The 14,211-nt window shown below is 53.2% G+C and overlaps 1 protein-coding gene across 1 annotated transcript in view; it reads left to right on the top strand.

Moving 5' to 3' along the window:
• The window catches only part of FZD2 (frizzled class receptor 2), a 46,720-nt gene extending 32,820 nt beyond the window's left edge, over window positions 1–13,900 (top strand). Inside the window, 2 exon segments of the mRNA XM_056864704.1 lie at window positions 12,088–12,245; window positions 12,247–13,900. Coding sequence (XP_056720682.1) covers window positions 12,088–12,245; window positions 12,247–13,899 — 1,811 coding nt within the window. The 3' untranslated portion in view covers window position 13,900.
• The last annotated feature ends 311 nt before the right edge of the window (window positions 13,901–14,211 follow it).

Raw genomic sequence — 14,211 nt, 5'->3', positions numbered from 1 at the left:
AGTACATGCAGCCAGGCCTTGGGGCTTGCCAGCTCCTGAGACAAAATTCTGGAATCTGGGTGGGGAGAGGGGTCCATGGACAGAGCACAGTGGGGGTCAGGGTGAAGCCCAGAGATAAAAGAATTAAGCCCTCCAAAAAATGCTTTCTCTGTCCAATGTAAAACAGCTGGTTCAGGTGCTTTCACAAGTCTCACCACTAAGCAACCCCACCACAACTCTGCCGTCCACCGTTCAAACCTACAGCTGACTCACCAGCACCAATTACCATCTACAATGCACAACCCAGGCAAGTGAGCCCTGCCACATTTGTATCACATAAGAGCCTGACGAGCATTTTAGGAGGTCTGCACTGAAAGACCACATCTGGGGGCCCGGCATCTGAGACTGATGTGGTGACTGGGCAGAGGGGCCTTTTTAGTCATGGCACCCCAACTGTGGAGTGCCCCCTCCAGGCAGAGCTGTGAGGCACCTCGGTTAACTTCACTTAAGACCAACGTCAGGCCATTTTCTTTTATGCTTTGCGGTTTTGTGGAGGTTTTACTGATATTCTGATTTTAGTTAATTTGCTGCTCGCAGTTAATACTAGGGTTCCCAGGTCCCTCTTTGCCATCGGCGGGAAATTTGGGGGCGGAGCCTGAGGAGGGTGGGGTTTGGGGAGGGACTTCAGTGCCATAAAGTCCAATTGCCAAAGCAGCCATTTTCTCCAGGTGAACTGATCTCTACTGGCTGGAGATCAGTTGTAATAGCAGGAGATCTCCAGCTATAACCTGGAGGTTGGCAACCCTAATTAATACATGTATTGCTTTTTTTTCTGCTTTATTTAGTGTTTGGTCTTTTTTTTTTTTTAATATTTCATTCTCACCACCTAATGGATTTGTAATGGAAAAGTGACCTAACCAATTTCTTTAAAAGTAAATTTAACAGGTATCTATGGAGTGTGTTATTAAGGAAGTAAGTTTGTAGAAGACACTCTAGAAAACCTTTACACATTTCCCAGCTGGGGCTCTGCAGGCCCTTGGTAGGGAGGGATACCTTGTGTCCCCCCGCCCCTTGAGCTGTTAAAGCAAACGGCACCCTCACCCGCTGGCAATTCCCTCCTTACACAAGCATTCTGCCCATACGTCCGTCACTCCTAGGGACCCCTCCTCAGTCAGGGCAGTGGCCTTCTGTGCCCCCCTGGGGCACTGTAGTGGCCTCTAGGGACCATGGGGACCAGGGTTGGCTGTCTACCCCCATCTCCTGCTCCTTCTCTCTCCCCATCTTCTTTCCTCATTAGCTATCTGCCCTCACCACCTGTTCCCCCTTCTGCTGCCTCCTCCTCCTCCAATTCTGCCTCCTTTTACGCTGACTGTTCCTTTCATGGAATCATAGAGTTGGAAGGGACCACCAGGGTCATCTAGTCTAACCCCCTGCACAATGCAGGAAATTCACAACTATCTCCCACATACACACCCTGTGACCCCTGCTCCATGCCCAGAAGATGGCCAAGATGCCCTCCCTCTCATCATCTGCTTAAGGTAATAGTCAGCCTTGCTGACAGATGGCCATCTAACCTCTTCTTAAAAACCTCCAGGGAAGGACAGCTCACCACCTCCCGAGGAAGCCTGCTCCACTGAGGAACCTCTCTGTTAGAAATTTCTGCCTAATGTCCTATTCTTCCTGCTCCCCACCCCCATTTCTCCTGACCCAGCCCTTAAAACTCCTGGCCTCCTCCTCAGCCTCCACTCACCAAGGCCAGGAACATTTTCTCCAGGGTGGATCTTTTGGGCTGGCTGGATAATGCAGAGGTTTCCTCAAGCCACGACTGATGGGCCAGCTCAGCCCTGATCAGCTGGCCCCTACCAGCTGCCCATAGGCGATCTGGGTGGCAGCCTCTTCCTTTTGGGGTTGCTGGCCATACCCCCACCACACACAAGCTCCGCCCCCCCCCATTCCCACCCGGAGCAGCTCCACCCAGGTGAGCTGGAAGGCCACAAAAGGGCCAGACGCTTTTGCCTGAGGACAGTAAAGGAATCCACGGCAGAGAATTCACACATGCAGCACAGATGTCTGGCAGAGCGCATAGCTCAGGAAAGGGAGCCAAGCCACAGGCTACAGACTGAGTCATACATTATGCATTGTATGTTGAAGGAATCAAGCCTCTTGGAAACATTTCTGTAATAAGAGGATATATTAAGATCAAGGTGACCTACCCTATCAGGCTGTAGAATTTGCAGCAGAACAAACACTCCAGCACAACCCCCTCAAAGCAGCTACAGACAGACAGAGCAGAGACACACATACAGGAAGGTAGGCCAGGTAGGGCTGCCAACCTCCAGGTACTAGCTGGGGATCTCCTATAGAGATCAGTTCACCTGGAGAAAATGGCCACTTTGGCAATTGGACTCTATGGCATTGAAGTCCCTCCCCTGCTCAAACCCCGCCCTCCTCAGGCTCCACCCCAGAAAACCTCCCGCCGGTGGCGAAGAGGGACCTGGCAACCCGAAGGCCAGGGATGGACTCCAGGCATATGTCCCCATCGACAACAGCGGAAAGGGTCAGCCTTATTCAGCCTCCCTCTTCCACTGCTACACCACTCACGGCCGGCCCGGCCGGCCCAAACAGCTACTGGAAGGGCCCAGCTGCTGGCCTTCCGGAGGGAGGGGGGATGAGGCTGTCCTGGGGCTGCTTAGAGCCACCAGCAAGCGATCCCCATCGCCTCCTGGGCCTGTGGCCCTGCTGCCAGCTGCACCCAAACCAAGTGGATTTGGCTTGCAACTAGGGTTGCCAGGTCCCACTTTGCCACCGGTGGGAGGTTTTTGGGGCGGAGCCTGATGAGGGAAGGGTTTGGGGAGAGACTTCAATGCCATAGAGTCCAATTGCCAAAGCAGCCATTTTCTCCAGGAGAACTGATCTCTATCAGATGGAGATCAGTTGTAATAGCAGGAGATCTCCAGCTAGTACCTGGAGGTTGGCAACCCTACTCACAACACAGTTTTAGGAAGACACACTTTAGACGCTAATTAAGTTGCTCAGACAGAATGGCACAATAGACGTCTCTTCCCAATTGTGGTATGTAATATAATTAATATAGATGCAATATATATTTTGTATGTATAAGACAATTTTTAGAATATTTAATTAATTTATTGTAAATCTTGAAGAGTAGATGTTATGAAGGCTTGCATTTTATTGCAGGTGTTATTGGCACGTAGAAACCTTTTGAAGCTTGAAGAAAGCTCTGAAATGGGAATTTTACCGGAAGCCCATTGCGATTGAATATTGTTCCGTGCTTTATTGCGACTGAATATTATCTGCGCTTGATTTGGACTTACCATTCTGGACTATTAACTTTTGCGCACCTGAAGTACCTGGAGGTTGGCAACCCTACTCACAACACACAGGACCAGGAGGGGCTGCCTGTCTGCTTATGAGCCAAACACGAGGTCGGTTCTCTGGACAAGTCACATGGGCAAGTATTTGGGGTAACACAGTGCAAAGCGTGCTGCGGCACCTTTGCAGTGCCGCAGCAAGCTCTGCACCGTGCCACCCCAAGTACTTGCCCATGTGGCTTGTCCAGAGAACCGGCCTCGGGTTTTCCCTGGCCCTGTGGCTGCTGAGCTCCACTGCCTGCTGATTGGGCACCACCTCCGCCCTGTCAGGCACATTTAAACAGCCCCAAAGGCCGGCCACTCCTCCTTGCCACTGTAGTGCCAGTTTCTACCAGCCTCATTCCACAGTGGTGCTGCGAGCGAGTGGCTGGGAACTGGCTTCTGCTCATGCTTCCTTGTGGGAGCTGGGGCTGGGCTACTTTAACTTCTGCACATGGGCCCCTCTCTGTGCACCTGCACCTTCCAGAAATTTGGACTGATTTCCTCCTGCTCTGTAATTTTAAATAAAAGTCATGGTGGGAGAAGCTGGAGCAGGAAACAAAATCTGGCTTTGCCTCTCAGCGAGACATGGTTCCACTCCCCTCTGCCCAATTTGGCAGGGTTAAAACCCTGCATGGGAAGGCTGAATGTTAACTAGCAGGGGAAAGCAAAATTGCAACCTTAGCCACACTATGGTCTAGATTCTAGAATGGCAGGAACCTTTCCTGGCATTAAAGGGTTTGTTTGTTTTTTACTCCAGCAAGAACAGGGAAAGCTCAGCACCAAAGTGTAACAGAAAGGGAGGTACGTTCAATACTGGATTCCTATGTGTGCTGCCAGTGGCCTATAGAGCAGAGCTCCGGCTGCATGAAATTGCAAACTGTCTGTTATTTGGGATTTAATGCCTGGACGTTTTAATTATCCAGTGTTCGTCTTTAAAAGTATGTTTCTTTTCTTCCATAAAATAAATTTCTCCATGTTTTATCTTCGTTGGGCAAGAAGACAAAAACGTGGCAAAGAAGAAGAGGATTTTAACACATACACACTGGTCCCTGCAATTCCAGAAATGTTTGGTTGTCTTTTTCTCCCGAGATGTGGGTATATGGTGCATCTAGCCCCACAGGCTGGGTATTTTTTAGAGTGATTAGCCAGCCTGTAAGTCTGCATGAACAGCCACAAGTTTCTATTGCAAGATATTTCAGGGCACCTGATAAAAAGTGAAATGAGAGCCCTAAAATCGTACTTCTCCCAATGCAACACTGGAGAGCCCCTGGCTTGCTTTCATGGGGGTGGGGGAGGGACAGAGATGGCCTGAAACAATCAAGGACTATTCTGGGACAGGTCAGTTGCTTCAGGGACAAAAGCCGAACTCGGGACTTGGTATCAGAGAAAACGTGGGTGGGGGAGGAAAGGGAGATAACAGAAAGAGGAAGAGATGGAGGGGGGGGAGAACTGCTTAAGAAGGGTCAGATTGCCCAGAGGATAAAAAAAGCTGGCAGGAGAGAGCTAGGAAAGGGGGAGAGTTTAGAAATATGACAGGGAAAGAGTTAACTGCCGCTAGGAGAGAGGCAGTGGAGGGTAAGTGGAGATGGTGGCGGTGAGTGGCGGACAAAAGGAGAAGGGAAGCAAGTGGGGTGGGGGAGAGGGTCACTTGTTCAGAAAGAAAGGCCACCTCCAGGCACAAAGCAGATGGCTGCCTGCTATTGCACACGCCAGATTCCACTGCAGTGTGTGTGTGTGTGTGGAGGGGGGAGATTCCTTAGGGCAAGGGACAAAAGCAGAACTTGAAATAAAGGAAGAAATGAATGCAACTTCAGCGCGAGAAGTTTGTTGCATGGGCTGACGTGGGTCATGGAGGGGTGGCTGGTTTTGGGTTCCTGAAGTACAGATTTGCTTCGCGGGCCAGTTTCAACGCTTAGAAAAATAATCTCCGACCTATATGGTACTGCCTGCATGCTTCTCCCCCTCCACCCCCATGTAAAAGCCAAAAGGGTCTGGCTTTTGTTGAGATGCTCTGTTTTTCTATGTGCGGGTTTTTTGTTTCCTGGGGGAAACCAGTCAAACACACCCAAAGCATGAAGAAGTTCCTAGCAAGCAGCAGAAATTGCCTCAAATTCTAAGATTCAGGTATAGCAGTGTTTTTTCTTGGGTGGGTGGGTGGGTAGGGACATGCGACTCTGGGGGATTGTGTATGCCACAGATGTGCAGCCAGAGGACATCAGTGCAACATGTTATCGCTGTGGTGGGATTAAGAAAAGGAGCCACCCAGCCAACCCCCAAAGCCTTGTGGGATGCTGAAGCCCTTCCAGCCAGCTACTGCCAGAGGCGGCTGGCAGTGAATCCTCTGAATGCATCTCCATGGGGTCAGGATTAGAGGATGCATTCGCCTTGTACCGGATGCATCCGCTCATTCTTATTTTGCTCCATATAAAAAGCGGATGATGGATTCATTTATTTCAACAGTGTTTACACAAGAGATTGCGCCCCCATCTCTGTCGCAAGGAGCCATTTAAAGAGATTGTGTCATGCTAATGACCTTCTGGATTATTTAATCCCTCTGTAATTTGAAAATAAACAAGGTGAAGGAATTGCCTCCGAAGAAAATAAAAACTTCTCGGCACCTTTTCTAATGTCAATCCCAGCAGAAGCAAAGACAAATAAAACTGAAACAAGTTCATTAAAGAAATGTTCAATCTTTTATTTTAAATTGTGTTTTCCCAGTCCAAAATCCCTCCCTTACCATACCTGGTTTAGTAGTTGAATCCTCCCTGCCTCTCCCCATAAAACACCGTGGGGGCTGCCTTCTGTGCCCGAACATGTGGCAGAATTCCTGGCAAAAACAAAATAAAGGGTAAAGAAACAAATAAATAATAAAATCATCCGAGGCAACCTATAGATGCTGGGAAAAGAATACATAAATGGGTGCTGGTGACAGCTGTGCTGGACATTAAGTCTTGGTTTTTTCCACGTGTCGCTCGGGAGAACGTATTATTATAGTGTCTAACACCGATGAGTTTTAAATTGATGCTTAAGTTTTAGTTATACTACTGACTTGTAAGTATGGAGATTCATGTATTTTTGTGACTGCTATTTTATTATCATGCCATTAAAGGTGACTGAAACTGAAACTGAAACCACCGGGGGGACCCCAAGATCTAATGGTCCTAAACAATTACAATGTTATTAACTTTGCTTTAAGATCTCCTTGTTAATGGCCCCCACTTTTTGCATAATTAAGACCTCTCCTCCAGTTTCTCCTCTTCCCACCCCATCCTCAATCTCTCTCCCCCCCAAATAAACCCTCATAGCAACATGCAAAAGAATTCTCTCCCTTTGAGGTGCCACTGAGGGGAAAAGGGGCCATAATGGATTTCTTTGTTAGTAAAAATGGGGCAATTATATGCAAGGAGCAACCTAGCCATTAGACTGAGACCTCTTAAAGGGACAGCCCTGCTCACGGAAGGGTGGAGATTGAAAGGCGGCCTACACACTTCTCAGCCAATCTTTATCTGTTTTTAAAAGAAATGCCACTTCAACGAAGAGCCCTTTGAAAATAAACCCACAGGGAAGGAGAAGCATAAATCAAGAGAAAGACAATTTTCTGGACCAGCCATTCTTTAAAACATTGGAAGCCAGATCAGGAAGTCTATAGGGTCCGACTATGAGATGCTGTCGCTGCAGCAGGGTAACCATCAACCTGGCAACATCCGTATTTATTGGTGCCGTTTGCATCTCGGCAATCGGGGGTGGGGGTGGGGGGAATCGCCAGATGCTGCTGCCTTTCTCTTCTGTCTTTTCTGGTGGCCCACCAAAGCCACAAGCCTATACACAGCAGCCAATGTGATGCAGTGGTTATAGGGTTGCCAGCCTCCAGGTACTAGCTGGAGATCTCCTGTGGTTACAACTGATCTACAGCCGATAGAGATCAGTTCCCCTGGAGAAAATGGTCGCTTTGGCAATTGGACTCTGTGGCATTGAAGTCCCTCCCCTCCCCAAACCCTGCCCTCCTCAGGCTCCGCCCCCAAAACCTCCCGCCGCTGGCGAAGAGGGACCTGGCAACCCTAAGTGGTTGGAGTGTTGGACTAAGATCTGGGAGACCCAGGTTCAAATCCCCGCTCTGCCATGGAAGCTCGCTGGGTGACCCTCAGGCCAGTCACACACTCTCAGCCTAGCCTACCTCACCGGGTTGTTATGAGGATAAAATGGAGGAGAAGGAAGGAGGGATATAAATGAAACAAATAAGTCAAAGTATGCTGTGAGGAGTCGCTAGGCCTGACTGCGAGTGAGCTGCTGAGAAGAATGGCCTCATCCTTCAGTCCAGCTTTCTGTCTCTGCCAGTAACTAGCCAAGTGCCCCGGGAAACTCACGAGTCGGCTATGACTGAGGTAGTCACCCCCTGTTGTCTGCCCCCAATGTCTAGCAGTCAGAACTTTGGACCACAGAAGTGTAATTTTTAGGTATCAAGACTAACAGCTGTCAACTGTGTTCTCCGTGAAGTTTGTGCGCTTGGCAGCCTGACTTCCTTTCTTCCCAGAATGCAGCTCATTCTGCCCAATGGTTCAATCCCTTAAAATGACCGGGCAGCAGGTGATGTGAAAGACCTCTATCTGAGATCCTGGAGAGCCGCTGCCAGTCTGAGTAGACAATACTGACTTTGAGGGACCAAGGGTCTGATTCAGTATAAGGCAGCTTCATGTGTTCATGTGAAGAGAGGTTGATCGCCATATCTTGTGGCAGTGAATTCTACAAGAGGTTATACGCCGGGTGAAGAAGCATGTTCTTTTCTACCCTAAATCTATTGCCCATCAGCTAACTTGGATGACTCTGAGTTTGAGTGTTTTGAGAGGAGAAGGGTCTTTCAATCCATTTTTTCCACACCATGCATATTGTTATGAACCTTTATAACAGGGGTGGGGAACCTTTTTCCTGCCAAGGGCCATTTGCAAATTTATGACACCATTCAGGGGGCATACCAGGTGTAGATCTCCCGGTGGGGGGGGGGGAAGAGGCGAGGGTTGCCAGGTCTCCAGCCACCACCTGGAGGTTGGCAACCCCAGAGGTTGGCCACAGAGAGAAGGCCTGCGGGGTGCCCCCACCCCCCTCCCAGGCGGAAGGGCAGCCAGCAGTGGGCCCGAGCAAACGAGGTGCCAGGGAGGTGCAGCCCACAGTTGATCGGTAAGGGAGGAAGGAAAACAGAAAGAGGAAAAGGGAGGGAGGGAGAAAGGGAGAGAAAGGGAGAAAGAAATGGAGAGAGAGGGAGAAAGAAAAGGACGGAGGGAGACAAAGAAAAGGACGGAGGGAGACAAAGACAGAAAAAGAGGGAGAAAGAGGGAGAGAAAGGAGAAAGAGTGACAGAAAAAGAGGAAGAGAGAGAAGCCTTCCCCCCCCCCACACACACACCCGCTGACCCCACACGACCGGGCCCTAGCCTCCCCTGCTCACACACACCCGGCGGCGCACAGAGCCCCGCGCGACCGGGTCCCAATCTCCATGCCCTCTCCTCCCCAGAGTCCACAAAAAGGCCCCCCCGAAGCCCGATCGGCTCCTGCATGCATGCTCTGCTGCCGGGAGCTGCCAGCCTCTTTCCCCCTCCCTCTCGCTGCTCAACAGCCGACAGTCAGCGAGAGGAGGTCCAAAGAGCGCCGCAGCGCCGCTGTAAGCCGTGGTGCCAGGAACACCCTCTGGGAGGGCCGGCCTGCGCCCCGCCTCTGCAGCAGGGTCCCAGACCTCCCGAGGGCCACAAAAAATGTCCTCGGGGGCCGCATATGGCCCCCGGGCCTGAGGTTCCCCACCCCTGCTTTATAAGGTTCTTATCCCCCTTGTCTTTTCTCTAAATTAAAAAACCCCAAACAATTCAGCCTTTCTTCATAGACGAGATGCTCCAACACTTTAATGGTTGCAGGTTTCCCTTTTCTGCAACTTTTCCCAGTTTTGTGATATCCTTCTTGAGATGGGGTGACCTATTGTGTGAGTATTATTCCAAATGCAGCCACTCCATCATAGATGTAGATGTGATTATCATTTCTTAAACCCATTCCTAATAATAAAGGTTGTCTTTTCTGCCATTGCCACATGCTGGCATATAATCTGGCTTTAAGATGGGGAAAGTAGCCCAACTTAAGTGGATGCTCCTCCAGTGGAGGACAGAGGAAGGCTTCCAACGTTGCTTTGTGGAGTGGTGGGCTCCGGTCCTCTGGTCTTGTATCATTCACCTCTCTGCCACAACCCCAAGATCTCTTTCCTGCTCAGTCTCCCATTGGACCTCATCAGTGAACAGGTAAAGTGAAGATGTGGTACCACGGCAGTGGTACAGTGACTCTTGTTTCTAGGCTGTTGTCCACGCTCCATGTTTAAGATCCTCTTGGAGTTGTTCCCAACCTGTCTTGGCTTTCCCCTTTTGTCAGAGTCCTCACTGGCAGAGATTGTGCTGTGAGTGACCTGCTGAGGGCCACACAGAGCAAGGACTTGAACCCACGTTCCTCTTCTCAGCATTTGACCACATCAGGCCACATTAAACCATAAGATCTTATAAAATCAACTAGGGCTAAATGGGTGTGATACTCACACCCTAGCTTCACTAGGCTGTAGCCCAGCCAGTTTGCATACTGTATTCTAGAGATTCATAGGACTATATCCTGTTCCTTCCTGTGCCACCAAATACAGCAACCTGCCCCAAAGGAGGACAGAGTGGTGGTTTGGAGCGGTGGACTCTGATCTGAAGAAATGAGTTTGATTCCCCACTCCTCCCCATGAGCAGCGGAGGCTAATCTGGTAAACTGGATTTGTTTCCCCACTCCTACACACGAAGCCAGTTGGGTGACCTTGGGCTAGTCACAGCTCTGTTAGAGCTCTCTCAGCCTCACCTACCTCACAGGGTGTTGAGGGGAAGGGAAGGTGATTGTAAGCTGGTTTGATTCTGCCTTAAGTGGTAGAGAAAGTCGACATATAAAAACCAACTCCTCCTCCTCTTCTTCTACCAACCAAATTAGTCCTCCACAGAGATGATGGGAACTTCAGCACCAACATGATTGCCAGGGTGGCTCTCATCCACATTGTCTCAAGTACTGGGCCGAGAAGCTGCGTGCCTGCACAGCAGCTGCTTGTGCTGCAGGGCCAGGCTGTTCCTTGGTAATAGGTAACAATAAGTAGGGATTGCACCTTGTGGGCAGTTGCACAGTCTGCAAACACAGTTTTCTTGATCACCAGAGAAGAGCCACGTATTCCTCAGGGTTGTTGATGAGTAATTAAAGGGACTTTCTTGTCCGGCACAGTATCAGTTGCAGATCACTCAGGTGTAGTTCGATGCCTGTTTTTGGTGGCTGTGCAGTCAGCAGCATCTGTGTTGATAAAATTGCAAGAATCGTTTGCAAGATCAGCTGTTGAGCAACGGTGTCAGAAAGCACAGAGGAGCACAAAAATAGTAAGTCTCAATTCAAAAATTTCAAATGTAACTTATGTGCCTTTTAACCGTGTAAGGAGATTTAAAAAGGAGATTTAAAGAGTCAAGGCAGGCTACAAATACTGTAAAGAAATAAACAGAAAAAGCAGCACCGCCACTTCTGAACTGTTTGGGTGCAGACAATGGGTGCCCGTGGATTGATTGGTTCGCTGACTGTGGCTGGCAAGCCGGATGCAAGTTGAGCCGGCAGGCAGGGAACTCAGCATCCCAGGTCTCCCATGTGCCCTGCCAAAAGAACAGGCACCCTGCAGGACACTGGCACATCAGGCGACTCAGGCAAGAGAGCCACACTCTATGCTGAAGGGGAAGGCAGAACATTCCCATGGTCCCCAAACCAGCCAGGTTGTGGAGAAAATTCTTGGGGGTTCAATTTCACATATTTCGAGTCTTAAAATAAAAGTAAAGCCACTCCCACTTTCCATCCCTGACCAAAGGCCACTTGTTCATCAGCTACGGGAGAAAACGCCTTCCCAGTTAGAGGAGAAGCAGCCGCAGGTGAACCTGCTCAGAGAGACTCTGAGCATGAGCAGAGAACATAACCCCTCGACATCTAGGGTTGCGGGGATTCCACAGAGACTGGAGCTCCTCCAGGAAAGGCGGTGGCGGTGGTGGGGAGATAAACCCGTGTGACACTTTTGCAGTTGGCTTACTAACAAATCCCAGCCCAGCCCCAGACGGAGCCTGCCCAGGCGCAGAGGCGTGCCAGGCAGTTTCCTGCGTGTTTTGCTTGGCAGCTGTTGGCATCCAGCGGGGGGGGGGGGGCGGCGCCTGGCACCGGCGCCTGTCCGAACCGGGCCCTGGCGGGAGGGGCTCCCGTCGCCGGCCCGGTCCGGCCCATCGGCCCGCGAAGAACCGGAGCGGGGCCGGATTCGCCTCCTCCCGAGGAAACGCGCCCTCTTGCAAAGGAGCCACAAGCCCGTGCTGGGGAGGGGCGCGCCCGGCTCGGGGTCTCGTTCCCTTTTTTCCTGGGGGGGGGGTGTGGCTGGCCAATCCTAGGCAGGGGGAGGAGGGCTGGTCCCGGGGTTTGAATCTGATTGGGCGAGAGGAAATTTTGGGAAGGGGCTTAGCGGAGGATTCTTTCGCGGAGGAGGCGGAGGAGGGGGCGGCGCGGGGGCCCCGGCCTGGGATTGAGGAAGTTGGGCGGCGCGAGGCGGGGCGGCGGGCGAAGCTGGCTTGGGCCGGGGGGCCGCCTTTGGATCGGGCTAAGAGGGGAGGGGAGGGGAGGCACAAAGGCAGCGGCCGGGTGAGCGAGCGAGCGGCGGCGGCGATCCTCCCGAGCCGGGAAACTTTTGCCGGGCCGGCGTGGGGTCGGGCGGGGTCCGGCGGGCCGGCCGAGCGGCGGCGCTGGGAAGAGGGCGGCCCGGCACCATGCGGCCGGCGGCCGGCGCCGCGTCGTGGTCCCTGCTGCTGCTGCTGCTGCTGCTGCTGCCGCGGCCGGCGTCGGGGTCGGGGTCGGCGCCGGGCGAGAAGGGCCTGTCGGTGCCGGAGCACGGCTTCTGCCAGCCCATCTCCATCCCGCTGTGCACCGACATCGCCTACAACCAGACGATCCTGCCCAACCTGCTGGGCCACACGAGCCAGGAGGACGCGGGCCTGGAGGTGCACCAGTTCTACCCGCTGGTGAAGGTGCAGTGCTCGCCCGAGCTCAAGTTCTTCCTGTGCTCCATGTACGCGCCCGTGTGCACCGTGCTGGAGCAGGCCATCCCGCCGTGCCGCGCCATCTGCGAGCGCGCGCGCCACGGCTGCGAGGCGCTCATGAACAAGTTCGGCTTCCAGTGGCCCGAGCGGCTGCGCTGCGAGCACTTCCCGCGCCACGGCGCCGAGCAGATCTGCGTGGGGCAGAACCACTCCGAGGAGGGCGGCGGGGGGCCGGGGGGCGCGGGGGGGGGCGCGCCCGCCCTGCCGCCCAGCGCCACCCCGCCGCCCGCCGGGGGCGTCCCGGGGGCCACGGCCGGCCCGCCGCGCTACGCGCCCCCCGAGCGCCCCTTCCACTGCCCGCGCGCGCTGCGCGTGCCCGCCTACCTGAACTACCAGTTCCTGGGCGAGCGGGACTGCGCGGCGCCGTGCGAGCCGGCGCGCGCCGAGGGGCGCCTCTTCTTCGGCGCCGAGGAGCTGCGCTTCGCGCGCCTGTGGGTGCTGGTGTGGTCGGTGCTGTGCTGCGCCTCCACCTTCTTCACCGTCACCACCTACCTGGTGGACATGCAGCGCTTCCGCTACCCGGAGCGGCCCATCATCTTCCTGTCGGGCTGCTACACCATGGTGTCGGTGGCCTACATCGCCGGCTTCGTGCTGGGCGAGCGGGTGGCGTGCAACGAGCGCTTCCAGGAGGACGGCTTCCGCACGGTGGTGCAGGGCACCAAGAAGGAGGGCTGCACCATCCTCTTCATGATGCTCTACTTCTTCAGCATGGCCAGCTCCATCTGGTGGGTGATCCTCTCGCTCACCTGGTTCCTGGCGGCCGGCATGAAGTGGGGCCACGAGGCCATCGAGGCCCACTCGCAGTACTTCCACCTGGCCGCCTGGGCCGTGCCGGCCGTCAAGACCATCACCATCCTGGCCCTGGGCCAGATCGACGGCGACCTGCTCAGCGGCGTCTGCTTCGTGGGCCTCAACAGCCTGGACCCGCTGCGGGGCTTCGTCCTGGCGCCCCTCTTCGTCTACCTCTTCATCGGCACCTCCTTCCTGCTGGCCGGCTTCGTCTCCCTCTTCCGCATCCGCACCATCATGAAGCACGGCGGCACCAAGACCGAGAAGCTGGAGCGCCTGATGGTGCGCATCGGGGTCTTCAGCGTCCTCTACACCGTGCCCGCCACCATCGTCATCGCCTGCTACTTCTACGAGCAGGCCTTCCGCCAGCACTGGGAGCGCAGCTGGGTCAGCCAGCACTGCAAGAGCCTGGCCATCCCCTGCCCGCTCCAGTACACGCCGCGCATGAGCCCCGACTTCACCGTCTACATGATCAAGTACCTCATGACCCTCATCGTGGGCATCACCTCCGGCTTCTGGATCTGGTCCGGCAAGACCCTCCACTCCTGGAGGAAGTTCTACACCCGCCTCACGAACAGCAAGCACGGCGAGACCACCGTGTGAAGCGGGGCGCAGTGGGAAGCCCGCACGGTGGTTCTCTGGGGAGCCCGAGGGGCAGGCCTTTAGCTGGGTCCACCGCCTGACAATCAGAGACAAAGGCACAGGCGCCAGCGGAGAGGAAAAGCCAAGTATTTAAAACTCTCCTCTAATGAAAGCAAAAACTAATTTTTTTATTTTTTTTTCCTTTAGGGTTTTTTTATTAACTATTAAAGGGTGACTTTTTGTAATTACAATTGTAAATAGTATTTGTAAATTTTAATTATATATTTCTATTTAAAAGAGAGAGAACACCAGCAAGGATCCTGAAACTTATGG

This window comes from Euleptes europaea, chromosome 18 (genome assembly GCF_029931775.1).
Source record: "Euleptes europaea isolate rEulEur1 chromosome 18, rEulEur1.hap1, whole genome shotgun sequence".
NCBI classification, from domain to species: domain Eukaryota; kingdom Metazoa; phylum Chordata; class Lepidosauria; order Squamata; family Sphaerodactylidae; genus Euleptes; species Euleptes europaea.
This window is presented reverse-complemented; position numbering and strand designations above follow the sequence as displayed.